The sequence below is a fragment of the Zootoca vivipara genome, chromosome Z1, assembly GCF_965207765.1.
Source record: "Zootoca vivipara chromosome Z1, rZooViv2.hap1.1, whole genome shotgun sequence".
In the NCBI taxonomy this organism is placed as follows: Eukaryota; Metazoa; Chordata; class Lepidosauria; order Squamata; family Lacertidae; genus Zootoca; species Zootoca vivipara.
Window position 1 is genome coordinate 27,867,654 of NC_142583.1, and position 15,332 is coordinate 27,882,985.

Below are 15,332 nucleotides of genomic sequence, written 5' to 3' on the forward strand. Positions count from 1 at the left end.
TAGTGCCACCTAATGCTGAATAGCAGTATATGTACATGCATTTGTGGTTTCTTTAAACTTAATTCCTTTATTTGGAGCAAGTAAAATGTCAGAGCAGCGAGCAAGCTTTCACTCCTCTTCAGGCGGGATGGTAGCCATAAGGACAGTCACGCTGGGTCAGGCCAATAACCCACCTAGCCCAATATCTTGTTTGCACAGTGGCCAACCACCAGATGCCTAAGGGAAGGAGCTGAGCACCACAAACATGGCACTTCCCTGCTTGTGATTCCCAGCAACTGGCATTTAGAGGCATGCTGCCTCCGACAGTGGTACTATTATTAAGCACAGTGGATATTAAGCACAAACAGGTAGGTGGTAGTGGTGGTGGGGAGATTGCTTGGCCTCATAAAAGAGCCAATTTTCAGGTTATTATAGCATTAGAGTAGGGTTTAGGTAGGTCTGTAGTAAGTGCAAAGATGGCCTCCAGTTGCTACAAAAATGGGGGGGGGGAATGAGCCATTGCTGCACTTCTTTAAAAAATGTAACACCATGGCTTACTGGGATGTTTTTCTAACGGTTGTCAGAACACACTGATCCTTTCTAAGCCAGAGAGCAAAGAAAAAGAAAAAGAGGGTTGTTGTAACATTTGCAAAGTTGAAAATTGTTATTAGGTAGTGTACAAGGCAAAGCATCAACTGGGTATTGCTTACTAATCGGAGGACTTTTTCTCCCATAGGCAAAGTTCATTATTAGGTTGTAGGTTTTCTTTCTCAAGTTCTAGGACACCGTCGACTTTGACAAAAGACTCCTATGTCTGTATAACATCTCCGCTAAATTTTTATGCCATTATAAATTGCAACAGGGATTTGTCACCACATGCAACAAAATCTTCTCAACTTGACCATACCCCCTTCATATTGCTTCATATTTAGCTTCAGGAACATTCTGGTGAACTTAAAAGCTTATTCACTACTTTGTAATTTTTAAAGGTGATCTTAATATTACACTACTGTTGTCGTCCCGTCCCCCCCCCAGTTAATCTAATAGACTAACCTGCATTTTTTAATTTCTTCCATATTTCCTCCAGCCGTAGAAGTCTTCATAGGAGAGATGTTTGAGGGGAGACTTTGTGCTGGCCATCAGGCAATGGCTTTTTTCACCTGCCTTGCCCCTCCCTCCAGCCCTGGGATGTTAGGAACATCAGAAACAGCTGGGAAGAAAAAAAGGGGAGTTCAGGGATATTTTTTAAAAAATAATTTAAAAAGTTGTGTGTCTTTGCTTCTCAGTTTGCATATTGTGTTATTTTATGCAGTGTGATTTGCTGTTATTTTTATTGATTATAGTTTAGAAATTATTTATTAAAATGGTTAAAAATGAATTTCTGTTTAATTGTTATTCGCTGATATTTAATTTTATTGTGTACTATTATATTCTAATGGATTATTGAATATTACTTTATTTGGTATGTTGTTTATTTTAAAATTTGTTTTTATTGTAAGGTTTTTGCATTGGACCAGATTGTTATAAGGTGTGCGATCTTGGTTTTCTTCAGCTTGTATGTAAACTAATATAGAAAGGAGGTATACAAACTAAAAGTGAAATGAAAAATTAAAGTAGCAGAGAAAGATTTTGAAATTATATAGGCATATTAGACAGCCCCTTATGCTAAAGCATAGTCTCCACAATTCCTGGTGATGTGTCTCTGGTTCCGGAAGTGATCCAGATCTGTCATGGAATTTACAAATGACTGAAACATTTATGTTAAGTTGCTAGCAAAATTGCATACTTTACATATACAAAGAGCCCCATGTCCAATTCCCAGTATCTCTCCAGATAAGCCTAGGAAGTCTACTGGCCTAAAATGATGGAGAACCAGTGGCAGTAAATGTAAACTAGCCTTCTCTTACCCAGTGTCCTCCAGGTGCTTTGAACTATAGTTCCTACCATCCCTGATCATTTGGCTGGAGAGCACCCAAAAATCTGAAGAGCACCAGCTCTAGTGTGGTGCAGACAATACTGATCTAAGGAGACCATTGACCCGACTTGGTACAAGACAGCTTCGTATGCTGCAATGGTAGTGTCTTGAGAACTTTAGGTCAGGCTTCTTCCAGCTGCAAGTGATGAGGGAACAATACAGAGGGCAATACAAAAAAGTATGCCGTTTGGCAAAAAGGGGCAATTCAAACACGACTTTCCGAATGAGGAAAGATGTATACCTGATTCCCTTCTTGCTTATTTAAAAATTTGCTTAAAGAAAAACGTACCGTATTTTTCAGTCTATAAGATGCCCCCATGTATAAGATGCCCCCTATTTTGTGGGACACTGATTTAAGAAAATGGGGGAAGATACTATCCGTGTATAAGATGAGCCCAGATTTTGAGCATTCTTTTAGAGTAAAAAAGCATAGTCTTATACATGGAAAAGTACGGTAATTACACCGATGAGCCAGTACAAGCAGCATACTTGCCAAGCATACTTGCCAAGTACACCCCATGAGCTCCTGGAGAAGGAAAGGAAAAGCCCCATCACATATACCAACCCATTCGGAACAGGGTCAGGCATAGCACCACAGGAGTGCTGCACAAACCTTATGTGTGACCACTCTCCTCTACAGGAGAAGGCAGCTTCATTTGCAGCAAGCCACGAAACTTATGTTCAAGCAGCTAGGTGCTGTGACTGCCACTCCTGTCTATGACAGGATGGTTTCTGTAAGCAGCAGCAAGTTATTGTTTTTGAAAACTTAAAAGCAATAGAAGCCAACAAGTTTTCTTTGCTTGCACTGGCTGCTAATGGAAAGCAGTCTGCTCCCTTCAATAGGAATCCCACCCCACCCCCCACTCCGCTCTCCTCAAAATTAATAGACACCCTCTGCTCTAGGGTAACAAACTGGTTGCTATTTGCAAAATAATGCACATCCTAAAAACAGTACCCCATTACAAAGAAATTCTAAGTTAAGGGTGACCAAGATCATTATCTTAAGTACTTTCATTTTATATGACAACATACAATTTGTATATACTTGGTGAAGCAACTATTTTTTCTTTGCAGTTTCGCTTTTTAAAAAGTTGTTGTTGGGTATTATTTGCAGTTTTTAGACTACTAGAAAAAGGATCCTTGCAGAAACAACCATGACTTTTGGGCCTTCCACTGAATAATGCTCTACTTGTTCTTTTTTTCACTTTAGCTCTTCTTGTGCCACTAATGATCTACTCCAGAATCATTATGGGCTACTACTGGGAAGGTGTTTTTGTTTTTGCAAAAGCTGCCATTCCTGATTTATCAGATTGACTTGTATGAATAACTGCTTTGAAAAAACAATTTCTTGCCAGGGGCTCATTTTTTTCTCAAAACACTTACCTGAACTCAGGATAGTGTGGAGACAGCTTGGGCTCCTGAGGGGGGGGGGTTAGGTGACTCTTGCCAGAAGTTTGAACTGATTGCTTGCAGAATTTTCTTCCTCCTGCTGCCATGGCTCCATCTGTTTCAGCTCATCCCACCATCCTTTTCTTCCCCCCAAGGCTCCCCCTCCCAGACAAAGAGCCCAAGGGCCACAGGCTACACACCCACTAGAGACACAAAAACACAGAAGTCCCAAACGCTGGTGCTCTCAACTGTTTTTGTGAAGATATGCTGCCTACAAATTAGTGTACTTGTGCCATCGAAAACTTGGGAGCCAGACTTACGTTTCCTACAAAATAGGTTGAGCTGTCTTTGACCAAATTGCTGGGGCAAGTAGTGTAATGGCAATTCTATCATTATGCAAAGAGCACATGTGTGCAAGAGGGGCAGAGAACAATTACTATTTCCAGCACTACAGGAAAATCCCCCAAAGCGGCATGATCAGAATGAAAGTACATGCATCTATAATTGATATCAATGAAGAACTACCATGACCCACTACAGTAGCACTGTTCTAAGAAGGTACACTCAAAATTACCGTGCAGAGATTAACAACCAAATCACTACAATCACTATTTAATATTAATAAAAGGGTCTCCTCGTTTCACTAAAGAAGAAAATGAGAAAGTGCAAAAAAGTGAAGAGAAACAGAAGAGCAGGCTAGAAGAATATTTTTATGGAACTCTGATGTCTTGTCTTCTACCTCGATCAATCACTGAGAAACTTCTGTCCCAACTATTGATTCCAGCAGTTTTGTTCTGGCATTTTTTTGGGGGGGGGGTGTAGAAGATGGTTCTCACAATTGTAACTTTGCTTAGCAGGATTACAGATGAGGTCCAGAGATAAAACCAGGGGTAGGCAACCTAAGGTCCATGGGCCACAAGCGGCCCACAGGGGTCGTTTAACCGGCCTACGAGCCGCCCCTGAATTGAGCCGCCCGCTTGGCGGGCCCCTGCACGCTGCGCTAAACCGGCACAGCGTGGTGCGGGGACTCGCTTCCATGGTGCCGGAAATCACGTCTGCGCATGCTCAGACACCGAAAATTGCGTCTGCGCAGATGCCAGAAATCCTGTCTGTGCAGACGCAGAAAATCGTGGCAGCATGCGCTCACAATCTGGCTCACAGAGGGATCTCCACTGGAGTGAACCGGCTCAGGCGAGGTAAACCTTGCCAACCCCTGGATAAAACAATTCAAGCATAAAGAACTACCATGTGGTTTCTAAAACCATACCAACCCAAGCTTTGTTGCCATTCCACCTAAGCTCACATACCACAGATGCAATGGTCTGACTGATGAGGAAATAACACCATATATGAAACCATATAGTTAGATATAGTGGTGCTAATGTCAGGCCTTTTTACCTTTCTAGGTACTTTCTCATGCACAGTAATGCATGATCCATCTTAATTAAAGTTAAACCTTTAACATTCCAGCATGTGGTATTTATCAATAAGGATGGTAAAAGCACCAGCAGCTTGTTTACTTCCATGAGAAGACTCCACAGGTAAAGGAAAGTTGTGTTCATATGAAACCAGTAAGCTGTTTTCTGTAATACTGGATAAACCAAATAACATGCTTCAATATTTTATTTCTAGACACCGTGAAGTGTTTTTTGAAACATCACATTAAATTTTTATCAACAAACCAATATAAGCAGCAGCTGGTAACCTCGGATATTTTCCTTAAGTTCCTTTTGAGTTCTCATAATCATCTTCCTTTACTTGAAAACTAGTGCTGGAATACTGAAATTACTTCTTAGGTACATCTTCAGATGATATCTATCTTTGCAGGCCTCCAGTAATGATCGAGAGGTACTAGCTACTGAAGAGTTTGCAATTTCTGACTTTTGAGAATTCAGATAATTCCTGAAAGTTCAACTGCTAATTGATCTCATGGGAAGCAAGAAATGGTCGTCACTGTCAGAAGATATGTATATTCTGGCTTACAATACTGTGAGAAACCATTACAATACTGTGAGCAGCCCTGCTTGCTGAGAAAGGGGGTTCTACAGCCCTCTTCTCTTTCGTTTGATTAAACTTTTCTTCATTTTTTGCAGCATACGATCACCTCTACTCCCCCAAAAGGGCTCTGCTTGGGGTGGGGGTGGTGAGGGGGAGAACACCTGGAGAAAGAGCAATGGAATGTGGGAAAAGCGAAAGTCCTAAAAACCACATAAGCCCCATACGCCCATTGTTTAGAAACCCACTAAAAACTTCTGAAAGGTATTTCAGGAGGCACAGATGGCTACAGAGACTATGAAGCATCTTTACTGTATCCAATGATCCAAACTCTTGTATTCAGGATTGCTGGTTTAATGCTTCATTCTTTAACTCTACCTATGAATTATAACTTTCATTGTATTTACACTTTAAAAGCAAACTCTAAAAAAATAAAGGCTGCAGCATGGTTTTAATAAGGTGTAGAGCAGGGGTCCCCAAACTAAGGCCCGGGGGCTGGATGCGGCCCAATCGCCTTCTAAATCTGGCCCGCGGACGGTCCAGGAATCAGCATGTTTTTACATGAGTAGAATGTGTCCTTTTATTTAAAATGCATCTCTGAGTTATTTGTGGGGCCTGCCTGGTGTTTTTACATGAGTAGAATGTGTCCTTTTATTTAAAATGCATCTCTGGGTTATTTGTGGGGCATAGGAATTTTCGTTCATATTTTTTTTCAAAATATAGTCCGGCCCCCCACAAGGTCTGAGGGACAGTGGACCGGCCCCCTGCTGAAAAAGTTTGCTGACCCCTGGTGTAGAGCATACTCCATAAAGCTTTTTAGAAAATCTTTTCATAAGAAAAGCTGCACTAAATCTATATAGGAAGTTATTTAAATCCTTCCCAATTCTGTATCATTTATTAAGGTCTTTTAATTTTGTCATAGCTTTGAATCTGAAATCTCAAGACTAATATCTCCTACCTATAGGGAAATGTGAAAGACCAGATGGAAACAAGAACTCTCAATACATTCAAACCAAATGAACTGTTTCCGGTTTCAAAAAGTTTTATTTGTAAGAAAGGTATTACCTGTCCTGATAACCAGAACAATAACTTTTTGCCCAAAATTTAAAACAACTATTCACCTTTCCTTGAGATTTCAAGTTCATTTTTTTTGAACTGAAAGTTGAAAGCAAACCAGACAAATTATTTTCCTTCCATCTCAGCTAAACCTAAAGAAACTCAGTACAGTACCTTTGAATTGAGGTGGGCGGGAGACGAAAAAGCGATAAAATTTATAATGTACAAGTATAAAAATATGTTACTCAAGGTTCAGCATAATAATTTAATAGCTTTTTGCCGTTTTATAAGTATCTGGGAATGGAACAGATATGTGTCCTGCTCCTGTCACAAGAGGTAGGATGCCAGCATTTGGTACGACATTCCATGAAAGCGTCAATGTGATGTTTCTGTTGCCCCTGCAATTTGAACACAGTATTAGTAGAATCATTTGAATACTCTAAGCAGTGTACATTGCAATAAACGCTGCAGCATGCAGGACCATGTATGCCAGCATTAAGAATTCGTTAATCTTATTTATCATACAATCCATTGGCCACATGCACATGCAAGGGACCCATTTTTCTCACCAAGAAACAATGGCAATGACATTTATGATACTTTGCATCTTAAAAACATACCAAACTCTAGATGTGCTAATCTGCAGGAAGTGTCCTCAAAGAGATTACTGTTAAGCGTTGGAAGTGCTGCAGAACTCAATAGGACTTGAGAACACTAATGTATTGAACCCTAAATCCAGAAGCAGAAGCACTATAAAAAGTAGAAACTCTGTGAGCCCTTGTAAACACTTTTTCTGGTTGCTGCTTTCCTTCCATCATTTCCAACATTTCTTATATAAGAACCCTCTCAGTATAACTGTTCCCCGTGCATCTTGCTCCCCATCCCCACCCTGCTCACTGTCTCATCGCTCGTGCTAACTGGTTTCATCTGCTTAGCTGCTGTAGGTTAGATTGTGCTTGCAGGTAATGAGGCGACTACTCCAAAGTTTCGACAACTTCCAGCTGGTACAGCCACAGCAACATTAAATGTGGCTGCAAAAGACACAAGGGGAACTTGGATTTTGCACATAGTAAGTTATGTGAAATATGGCTGTTTGCAAAGTGTGTTATATTGACAGAAAGCCTGTGATAAGAAAATGTTTGTTATTGCACTAAAAGAACGTAGATGACAACGTGAGCGCATTCCTGAAAGTAAACATTCTCTCTGCTTACGAGTTCACTCAGCTACATCACTGCATACATATCAGAAATACATCATCAAAACGAATACAGGAAGGGAATTTACTCACTTGAGACCATTTCCATCATCAAAGAAGAAGTATTTTGATTTCATGTCTTTCAACAGCAGCTTTGGGTTATCCCCTCTCAAAATAATTTTGTCCCAGAGGACAACCTGGTTCAAAGCCTGCAATTAAAGTTGCCATTAATCACTAAAAGGAATAGAAAATGGCAAAAAATAATCACCAAGGAAGCTGAACGTGGAGATAGCCATTCACACAGGGCTTGAGGGGTTTTCTTTCAGTGATATCGTAAGAGTTATAGGTTCAAAAGTAAACTACATAGTAGTAAAGCATCGTCAAAAAAAAAAATTCCTGAAAAAACATTGTAGCCTTACAATAAAAAGAAGTAAACAGTTTGTGAAATGCTTTTGGAAAAATCAACATGTAATGAAACAGACTTTGTTACTGTTATCTATATTTGTATTGTGTGCATAGCTGACTAGTAATTCAGAGCTATGACTGTGCACCAGACACAGATTCAGAAGTGCAGCCCAGTTCCCCAAAATGCCAATCTCACATAAGGTGTTACTAAAATAAATGGAAATTGGAATAAACTAGTATTTCCAGCCTATTTACATGTTTTCTGCAGAACTTGTGGTGAGGTTCTTTTTGAAAATATACTAACATTGCAGAAAGCCCTTGTAAAAGTTCCATGTTCATGAACATATGAAACAAGAATTGGGGACTCGGTGGATCTATCTAGCAAGAATCACAAAATATGAGTGGCCATGTTTGGAGAAAGATATGCCTTCTTTCAGTTTACAGAGACCCTGTTATCACACCACATTAAACCACAGATGAAAACAAACTATGCTTGAATGTAAATATACATTTGCACTTGTGCACTGAAAAGTTTTGCTCTGCTCCTCTTCTACCACTCATGCTGCACTGCTGGGAAACAAGACAATCGACCTTGTTATAACATGAATTTGGGCTCATGGTTCACTCTTCTACCACAAGCAATAAGCCAAGGACCTTGAGTACTGCTCATGGTTTGTTTGGAGAGAAACTACAAACACAGATATTTGCCCATCATGACAAGTCAAAATCTGACTTGTTTCCCAGAGGCATTGCAGCAGCAAGAACAGGAGAGAAGCAAAGCGAGAATTTTTCAGTAGAGTGCACTAGCAAGCTCCTCATTCACATTAGACCACAGCTGGTTTTCTATGGTTTTGCGTGATGCGTGAACCAAGCCAGAGACTGGTGAAACAATCAGAATATAACAAGCAGCAGATAATTATAAATTGTGCAATGATCCAAGAAGCCAGAGCATCACTATTCCATCCATATAATTTGTAACTAGCACAATCATGAGTACACAGGCATGTTTTTTAAGTTTTTAGGCAAGGTCAGGAATTATGAGTGGTAACATACCAATTTCTATGTAGTGCCCACTTAAATATTCTACAAACCATCAGTGGCACAGTTGTTGTATCAGGGTAAGACAGCCATGAGTACATTCATAGATGCAGACATTAGAAGGTGCTGGGGACTTTACAACACTAAACGTTTGAAAACCGAAGTGTTTCCCTTTCTACAGACAACCCTGCGAAACAGATTTCAGATATGCATCTAAACTGGAGATATCAGTTACCTGCAAACTTTCAGAATAGAGAAACAGTTTCCAACTTTTGCCAAACATTAGTATACAGTATAAGCGCCCCATCCCACAAGCTGCCTTTTAGTTCCCTCTTCAATATGCAACATAGGCATGGTATGGGTGGTGATGGGAGTAGTAATGGGAGAACACAGGAAGCAGGAGATACAAATTACTGTATTCTGACACTATGAAATTGTCAGTTTGCATTTCCTAGCACAGAAAGTATTGATCTGATGTGTAGAGATCTTTCCTATTCTGCTTAATTCAAGGGGGCTCTAGAAGGTTCCTTCTCTTTGTGAAAGAGTTTTCTTTCTATGTGAAAGAAACAGGAATAAGGTTTTTGTTTGGGTTATTTCTGCTGGGAAGCAGAGTACAGCTGGCTTTGTTGTCGTTTCTGTCAAGGTCAAGCTATTATAGTCAGGCCAGGAGGAGCCTGGCTCTCAGTCACTTTCTTTCTACCTCCAGTTGTTCTGGTATTCTGTTTCTGTATGCTACACAGTGGTATCTTGGTTTTCAAATGTAATCCGTTCCGGAAGACCATTCAACTTCCGAAACCCGAAGTATTTACTTCTGGAAGCATTTGCTTACGGAAAACTAAAATCAGAAGCCGCGTTTCCTGTTCGACTTCCGAGGAGCATTTGAAAACCGAAACGTTCGACTTCTGAGACGTTCGAAAACTGAGGTACCACCATAGTGTTAAGGTTTTGTCTTATTATAAGTATTGCAAGTTTTATTGTAAGTGCTGCAACTGCATTTTTATGGACTGTGCCAATCCTGAACGTATTGGATTTGTGACTATTATGCTCATTTGCCTCAGTAGCAGTAAAAGCTCTGCTGGATGAAGTACAATTGCCTCTGGTCTATTTATTTATTTTAAACTCTGCTACGTGTTTAAGTTTTTTCCTGATACCCCTCCATGGGTTGACAGAAATAACTATGCAATTAGTATGCATTTCCATTTAACCGCTTTAAAATTTATACTTACATTGTTCTTTGTTGAATATTCTGCTGATAAATACAGAAATAATTGTTTCACATTCCAGTCAAATATACTGTGCAGATGTGTGAACGTTAAGGAACATATATTGTTTCAAATTCTGAATATTTTCAAAAATACTCATTCAGTGCCGATCAACTATCCAAGCATTTTAAAGCAGAAATGTTCTCTTCAGAAGGCATTTCTCAACTTAAGGCTTTTCTCTGTGATAAACAACATATTAACTGAAGATTCATGACATGTTAATTTTTGTAGATCAAGACCAGCAGCTTTACTTTTGTAAAAAAAGAAAACTGCTACAGGTTCTTATTTTTGTGTTGGGGGGTTGTTGGGGGAATAAGAGGCAGAAAGGAAGGGGTGATCACCCACCATTTCAAAATCTATTTAACTCCCCTGCATTCTTCCATGAGTCCCAATTCTTATTTCATTTTTAAAAAAATCTCCAAATGGAAATGAATTATTCATATTGTTTCAAATAAAATTTTTTTGCTCATTTTAAAACTTTTTAATTCCACATTACCTTAGACGCTGCTTACAATCAATAAAAGCATAGTCAGATACTGGTATTAAACAGGTAATAGAATATATGCATGCCAGTCCTGTTTATTCCAGGTATAGGACTGAGGGATTTTGGATTTTGAAGAAGTGAAGCCGAAGTCTCTTACCGGTATGTACTAGAGTTCTAGGCCAGTATCCAATGACTAGTACAACTAGTTCAGTTTTCAGACTTGTGTAACCCAAACAGCAGTTCCTTATTCTACATAGCAAACTACAGATGAAGCCGAAGGGAGCTTCTGATAAGACACCGAGTATGCTGTTTCAATACAAGAAATCCCACTTGGGATAATGAAAACACTTAGGGCATTGCAGTTCCCTGGGGAACTTCTAACTGAAACACTTGTCCACTGTTGTTTTCACCCTTTATGAAAACATCTGCAGATTGCAGGTGCCTGAAAATAGCAATGGTGGGCACTCAGCTGCTTCCTGGACTCAGGGGTGAATGGCTGTTTGTGCCATACTAGGCAATGAGAGGGGGTAGGCCCAACAGCAGAGCAAAAAGCAAGACTGGAGGGAAATGATGTGGGTGAAAAGAGATGGAGAGGGGGGACACACAATTTGGTGAGGAGAGAGAACAGGGAAAGTTGTGACAGAGAGAAAGCAAAGCAAAGATAATGGGCAAGAAAATGAGGATTAACAAAATGTGGCATTGTTTCCCATGAATTACTAGGGGCATGGGCCCCTTCTGTTTTTTTTTAATATAAACATTTGTGTTCAGAGAATCCATGGTTAGCTTTAACCATCATTTGACACCGGATTTATAAATTGGTTTGCAAATACTTGGCAAAGTTCAGTAATGCAACACCATAGCACTAAAGGGGAAGGAAGGGGAATTCACCACTGAGATAAAAGAAGTGTGCAAGCTTGTAGCCCACTGAACCATGTTTAAGTGATCAGGTGTGTTACTTCAGCACCACGCTAAAAAATCAGGTATCATTATGACATGAATAACAATGCTGTAGTTGAGAAAACAGTCAAATATAAACCAAACATTCTAGCCTTCAATATCTGTATCATGTATTCTCCATTCCCAGCTTTTGTTAGAAGTAGCTTCGAAGATGTATAGATTTTTCATTTTCTCACCCTCTAGTAATCAGTACTTAAAAACAGGATTTTTTTTTATGAAGGATATCTGCAGTAATGTCAAAAGTAATGATTCCAAGGTCACTTCTTTCTCCAGGTCCAGTGAAGTCTTCTACATTTTTCCTAAAAACACACAAAAAACCCCACATTATTCAAACTTCTTTGCAGCTGGCACAAGATAATATTAGTGTCTTCAGAGAAAGGATACTCTTATTCAGTGGAAAAAAATGGGAAACATAGGTGGTGCTGAGGCTGGTCCCTTGTAACAGAATGTAGAATGGACAATAATAATTACAGTTTAAATGGACAACAATAATTACAGTTTAAATATACTTCTCTTCACAAGAGCTCCAGTAAGAAAATAGATAGATGACATTAGGAACTAGGCTAACTTGATTTTTTAAAGAACAGCGCTACAATATTGTCAGGCATGTACAAATACAATATTATTACAGCCTTTGACAATTCACCTGGTAGCCAAAGTCACTGAAGCATTCCAGGCAGTTAAGCAAGTGAGCAGGTTGGTTGAGGAGGGATTAATTACCCCATCCCTCTTCTACTGGCCTGCTTGCTTTTCACAGTAAAGAAACTAATCTTCACAAGACAACACAGCTGCATGAGACAGAACACAAAAATTAACATTCTGACAATTTAGTAGTAATTTCAGCACAGTAAAACTGCTAAAATGAACTTAGAATTGGGCATACACCTCTAGATTTATGCATGGTTAGGTGGCCCGCCTATAGGAAATTTCAGAGCTTCCTTAGGTGTCCGTTAATTCCTTATGTAACCAAAGTTAACTTAAGGAAATTCACAGAAAGAATACATTTCCCCTCCCTTCCTGAGCAACATGGAATGCAGGTTGCTGAATGGGGCATTACTGAGATGCAGGCACAGCAGAAATCCACCCAATTTGGGAGATCCCCCCCCCCAAATCCCTTGTTATTCAAGGCCTTCCAACCGTCCAGACAGGATTCTATTGGGGGCAAGCTAAAAACGGACATATTTTTTTTTAATTCTTAAAAAAATCTTCCTGAAGGTTGACTTATCTTAGAATCCAAGCCAATAACTTTACTTGGATATTTTAAACATGCATATCTAAACATTCTCCAAAATTTGGAAAAATTAAAAGTTTTAAACAAATATTCCCTTAGAGAATGCAAATGTTCTGTAAGTCATAAATAAAGTATCATGGCTACAGAAATGTTTATAGGGTTGTGTTTGGAAGATTCCACTGTTGAAGTAGCAAGGCCAGCTTATCTGTAATAAGGAAGTTACTTTGTGCTGGAGGGCAAATGGGAGGACCACCTCCTGGCTGGTAGTGAGAAGACAAAAGCCATAATGAGAGCATGAGCTATTGCTAGAAGCAAGCAGAAGTCAGAGAGTGAGAGTCATGCCTGATTTCTGCTGAAATCCAAGGCTGTGAATATGGGAGAAGCAAGACCTTCTGGGATGTTAATGCTGTGAGTCCCTTCATCACAGGGGTAGGGGTGTGTGTGTAGATAAACCATACATCCTAAAGACACCAGTCAGTCTCTACTGTCCCTAGGAATGAGGAAACCAAACCCTGGGTAAGAGCCTCACCTGGAATCTCACACCGCTCGGACATTGGGGTGGCGTGTAACATTATGCAGGGCAACAGAAGGGAACTTAGGAGTTGGGCAAGAAATTTAGGCAAAACTGAGCCAAGTGAATGTCATCTGTGATTTCAATAATGTATAGGCTACATAATTTAATTTCCTTTACCTTACGAGTTATAGTTATCATAGCCATTGTGTGATGATGACACTTGGCAACTAATGTTAATGTTCTTGCCAAGAGGCACAATGCGAGAGAACACCAGAACAAATCTAATTCTCCATGCACTGCCATGCTTTTATTCATGAAGAGCAGTCAATTTAGCACATTTTAATAGCATAGAGTATGATGTTTGAAGCCCATAATTTAACACATTCAGCTAAGGTGTTCTTTCTTAGCTCCAAGTGCACCAAGGAACGTAAAATCAGTATGCAAGCACCACAAACGATGCACAGCAATCTATTAAACCATTCAGAGCAACACCAGTCAGCAATGCTGAGAGCAGGACTTGTGTTTGTCAGAACAGCACGGGAATTTGCTGTAAAACAACACTGCCCCCCCACCCCACCCCACCTGCATGGAAACAGGCATATGCTTGGCAATATGCTGCCAGGGTAACAGCCACTGACGTGTGCTAAACCAAATAGCCGCGTTGCCTTTCTATGTACACCCTGGAGGGAGCCTGCCAGAGGGCGGACACTACAGCACCAGAGAGTTCGTGGTGCTCGCTCATTGGCTCGCACAAAGGGGAAACGAGAGAACAGGAAGGAAAGGTCTACTGTTCTGAGACCCATCCATAATCGACAAAGAGAAAAGGGAATCCAAACTTAGCTGATATCACAGAGAACGGGCGAGCTTTGCGGGATCAATAATACACAACGCTTTTATCCGTCTTCGAAGACAATCCCATTTAACATGAACATTCCATTGTGCGACTTATTTGCAGCAGGGATGGGACTGATTGGCGGGGGGGGGATAATAATAATTGCAGGGAGGTGGGGTAACTGTAATACACATCAGCCACTGCCATGGGCGCACACAAAGACATCCTGATAAGTTATGCACCCCCCCCATCACTTCGAGGACCACAGGTAAATATTAATCGAACGAAGGGAGATGGCTCGTTGCACAACTAACGTTTTGCACATGAGGATGCTCCACAAGGGGAAATGGGGGAATGGAGGAGGAGGAAGAGAGGACCCCCCCCACCCCCTCACCACCGCCCGCTGCCCTCGCCCCTCACTCACAGCATGACCCGCGAGACGGCGATGCTGACGGGCACCGTGCGCTCTTTGAAGGCGGTGGTGATGAAGCAGCCGAAGGTCAGCGCCGCCATCACGCTCAGCGAGAAGGCGAAGAGAGAGTTGGCGCGGGTCAGGACGGTGTTCATCTCCCCCGCCGGCCGCTCCGGCCTTTACCACACACACACAACCAAACACACACACACGCTCGCTCACTCGCTCCGGCCCTCCTCGCCGGCCGGCCGGTCGCACCACCCGCCTCCGCCGTCTCAAGCACGCAGGCAGGACCAGCGAGCGAGCCTCGGGTGGCGGGGAACCGAAGGCAGGAGGAGGGTGGGAGCTGCCGCTGCTGCCGCGCTGCGTGGCTGAAAGGGAAAGGAGGCCCGAAACGGCCGCCGAAAAGCCGAGCCCGCCCAGTCGCCCGCGCGAGGAGGAGCCCAGCCAGCGTCCCTGCGCCTGCCTGCCTCCTGCCCGCCTCCCTTCCCTCCGCCCTAGCTCGGCCTGCCCGGAAGTCCCATCGGCCCCGAAGAGTCGCTTCCGCCCGCCTGCCGCCGCCGCAAGGGGAAAAAACAGAGAGACGAGAGAGATAAGAAAGGTTAGAG

General features: G+C 41.5%; 1 protein-coding gene and 1 long non-coding RNA gene across 3 annotated transcripts in view; both read right to left on the minus strand.

Annotated features, from left to right (window-relative positions):
* Nucleotides 1-3,929, minus strand: part of LOC118083409 (uncharacterized) — a 64,049-nt gene extending 60,120 nt beyond the window's left edge. Inside the window, exon 1 of one of the 2 annotated variants that reach the window (XR_015947462.1) lies at nt 1,033-3,929. This is a non-coding gene — a long non-coding RNA (uncharacterized LOC118083409). The remainder of the gene's footprint in view (nt 1-1,032) is intronic. The other variant, XR_015947463.1, reaches the window with a different exon arrangement.
* A 2,433-nt stretch (nt 3,930-6,362) lies between these two features.
* SPCS3 (signal peptidase complex subunit 3) lies at nt 6,363-15,093 on the minus strand. The gene is made up of 5 exons (XM_088659630.1): nt 14,737-15,093; nt 11,959-12,034; nt 10,259-10,333; nt 7,683-7,798; nt 6,363-6,792 (listed from the first exon to the last, which is right to left on the minus strand). The coding sequence occupies exons 1-5, from the start codon at nt 14,877-14,879 to the stop codon at nt 6,660-6,662; spliced, it is 543 nt and encodes a 180-aa protein (XP_088515756.1). The 5' UTR covers nt 14,880-15,093; the 3' UTR covers nt 6,363-6,659.
* Nucleotides 15,094-15,332: the final 239 nt, after the last annotated feature.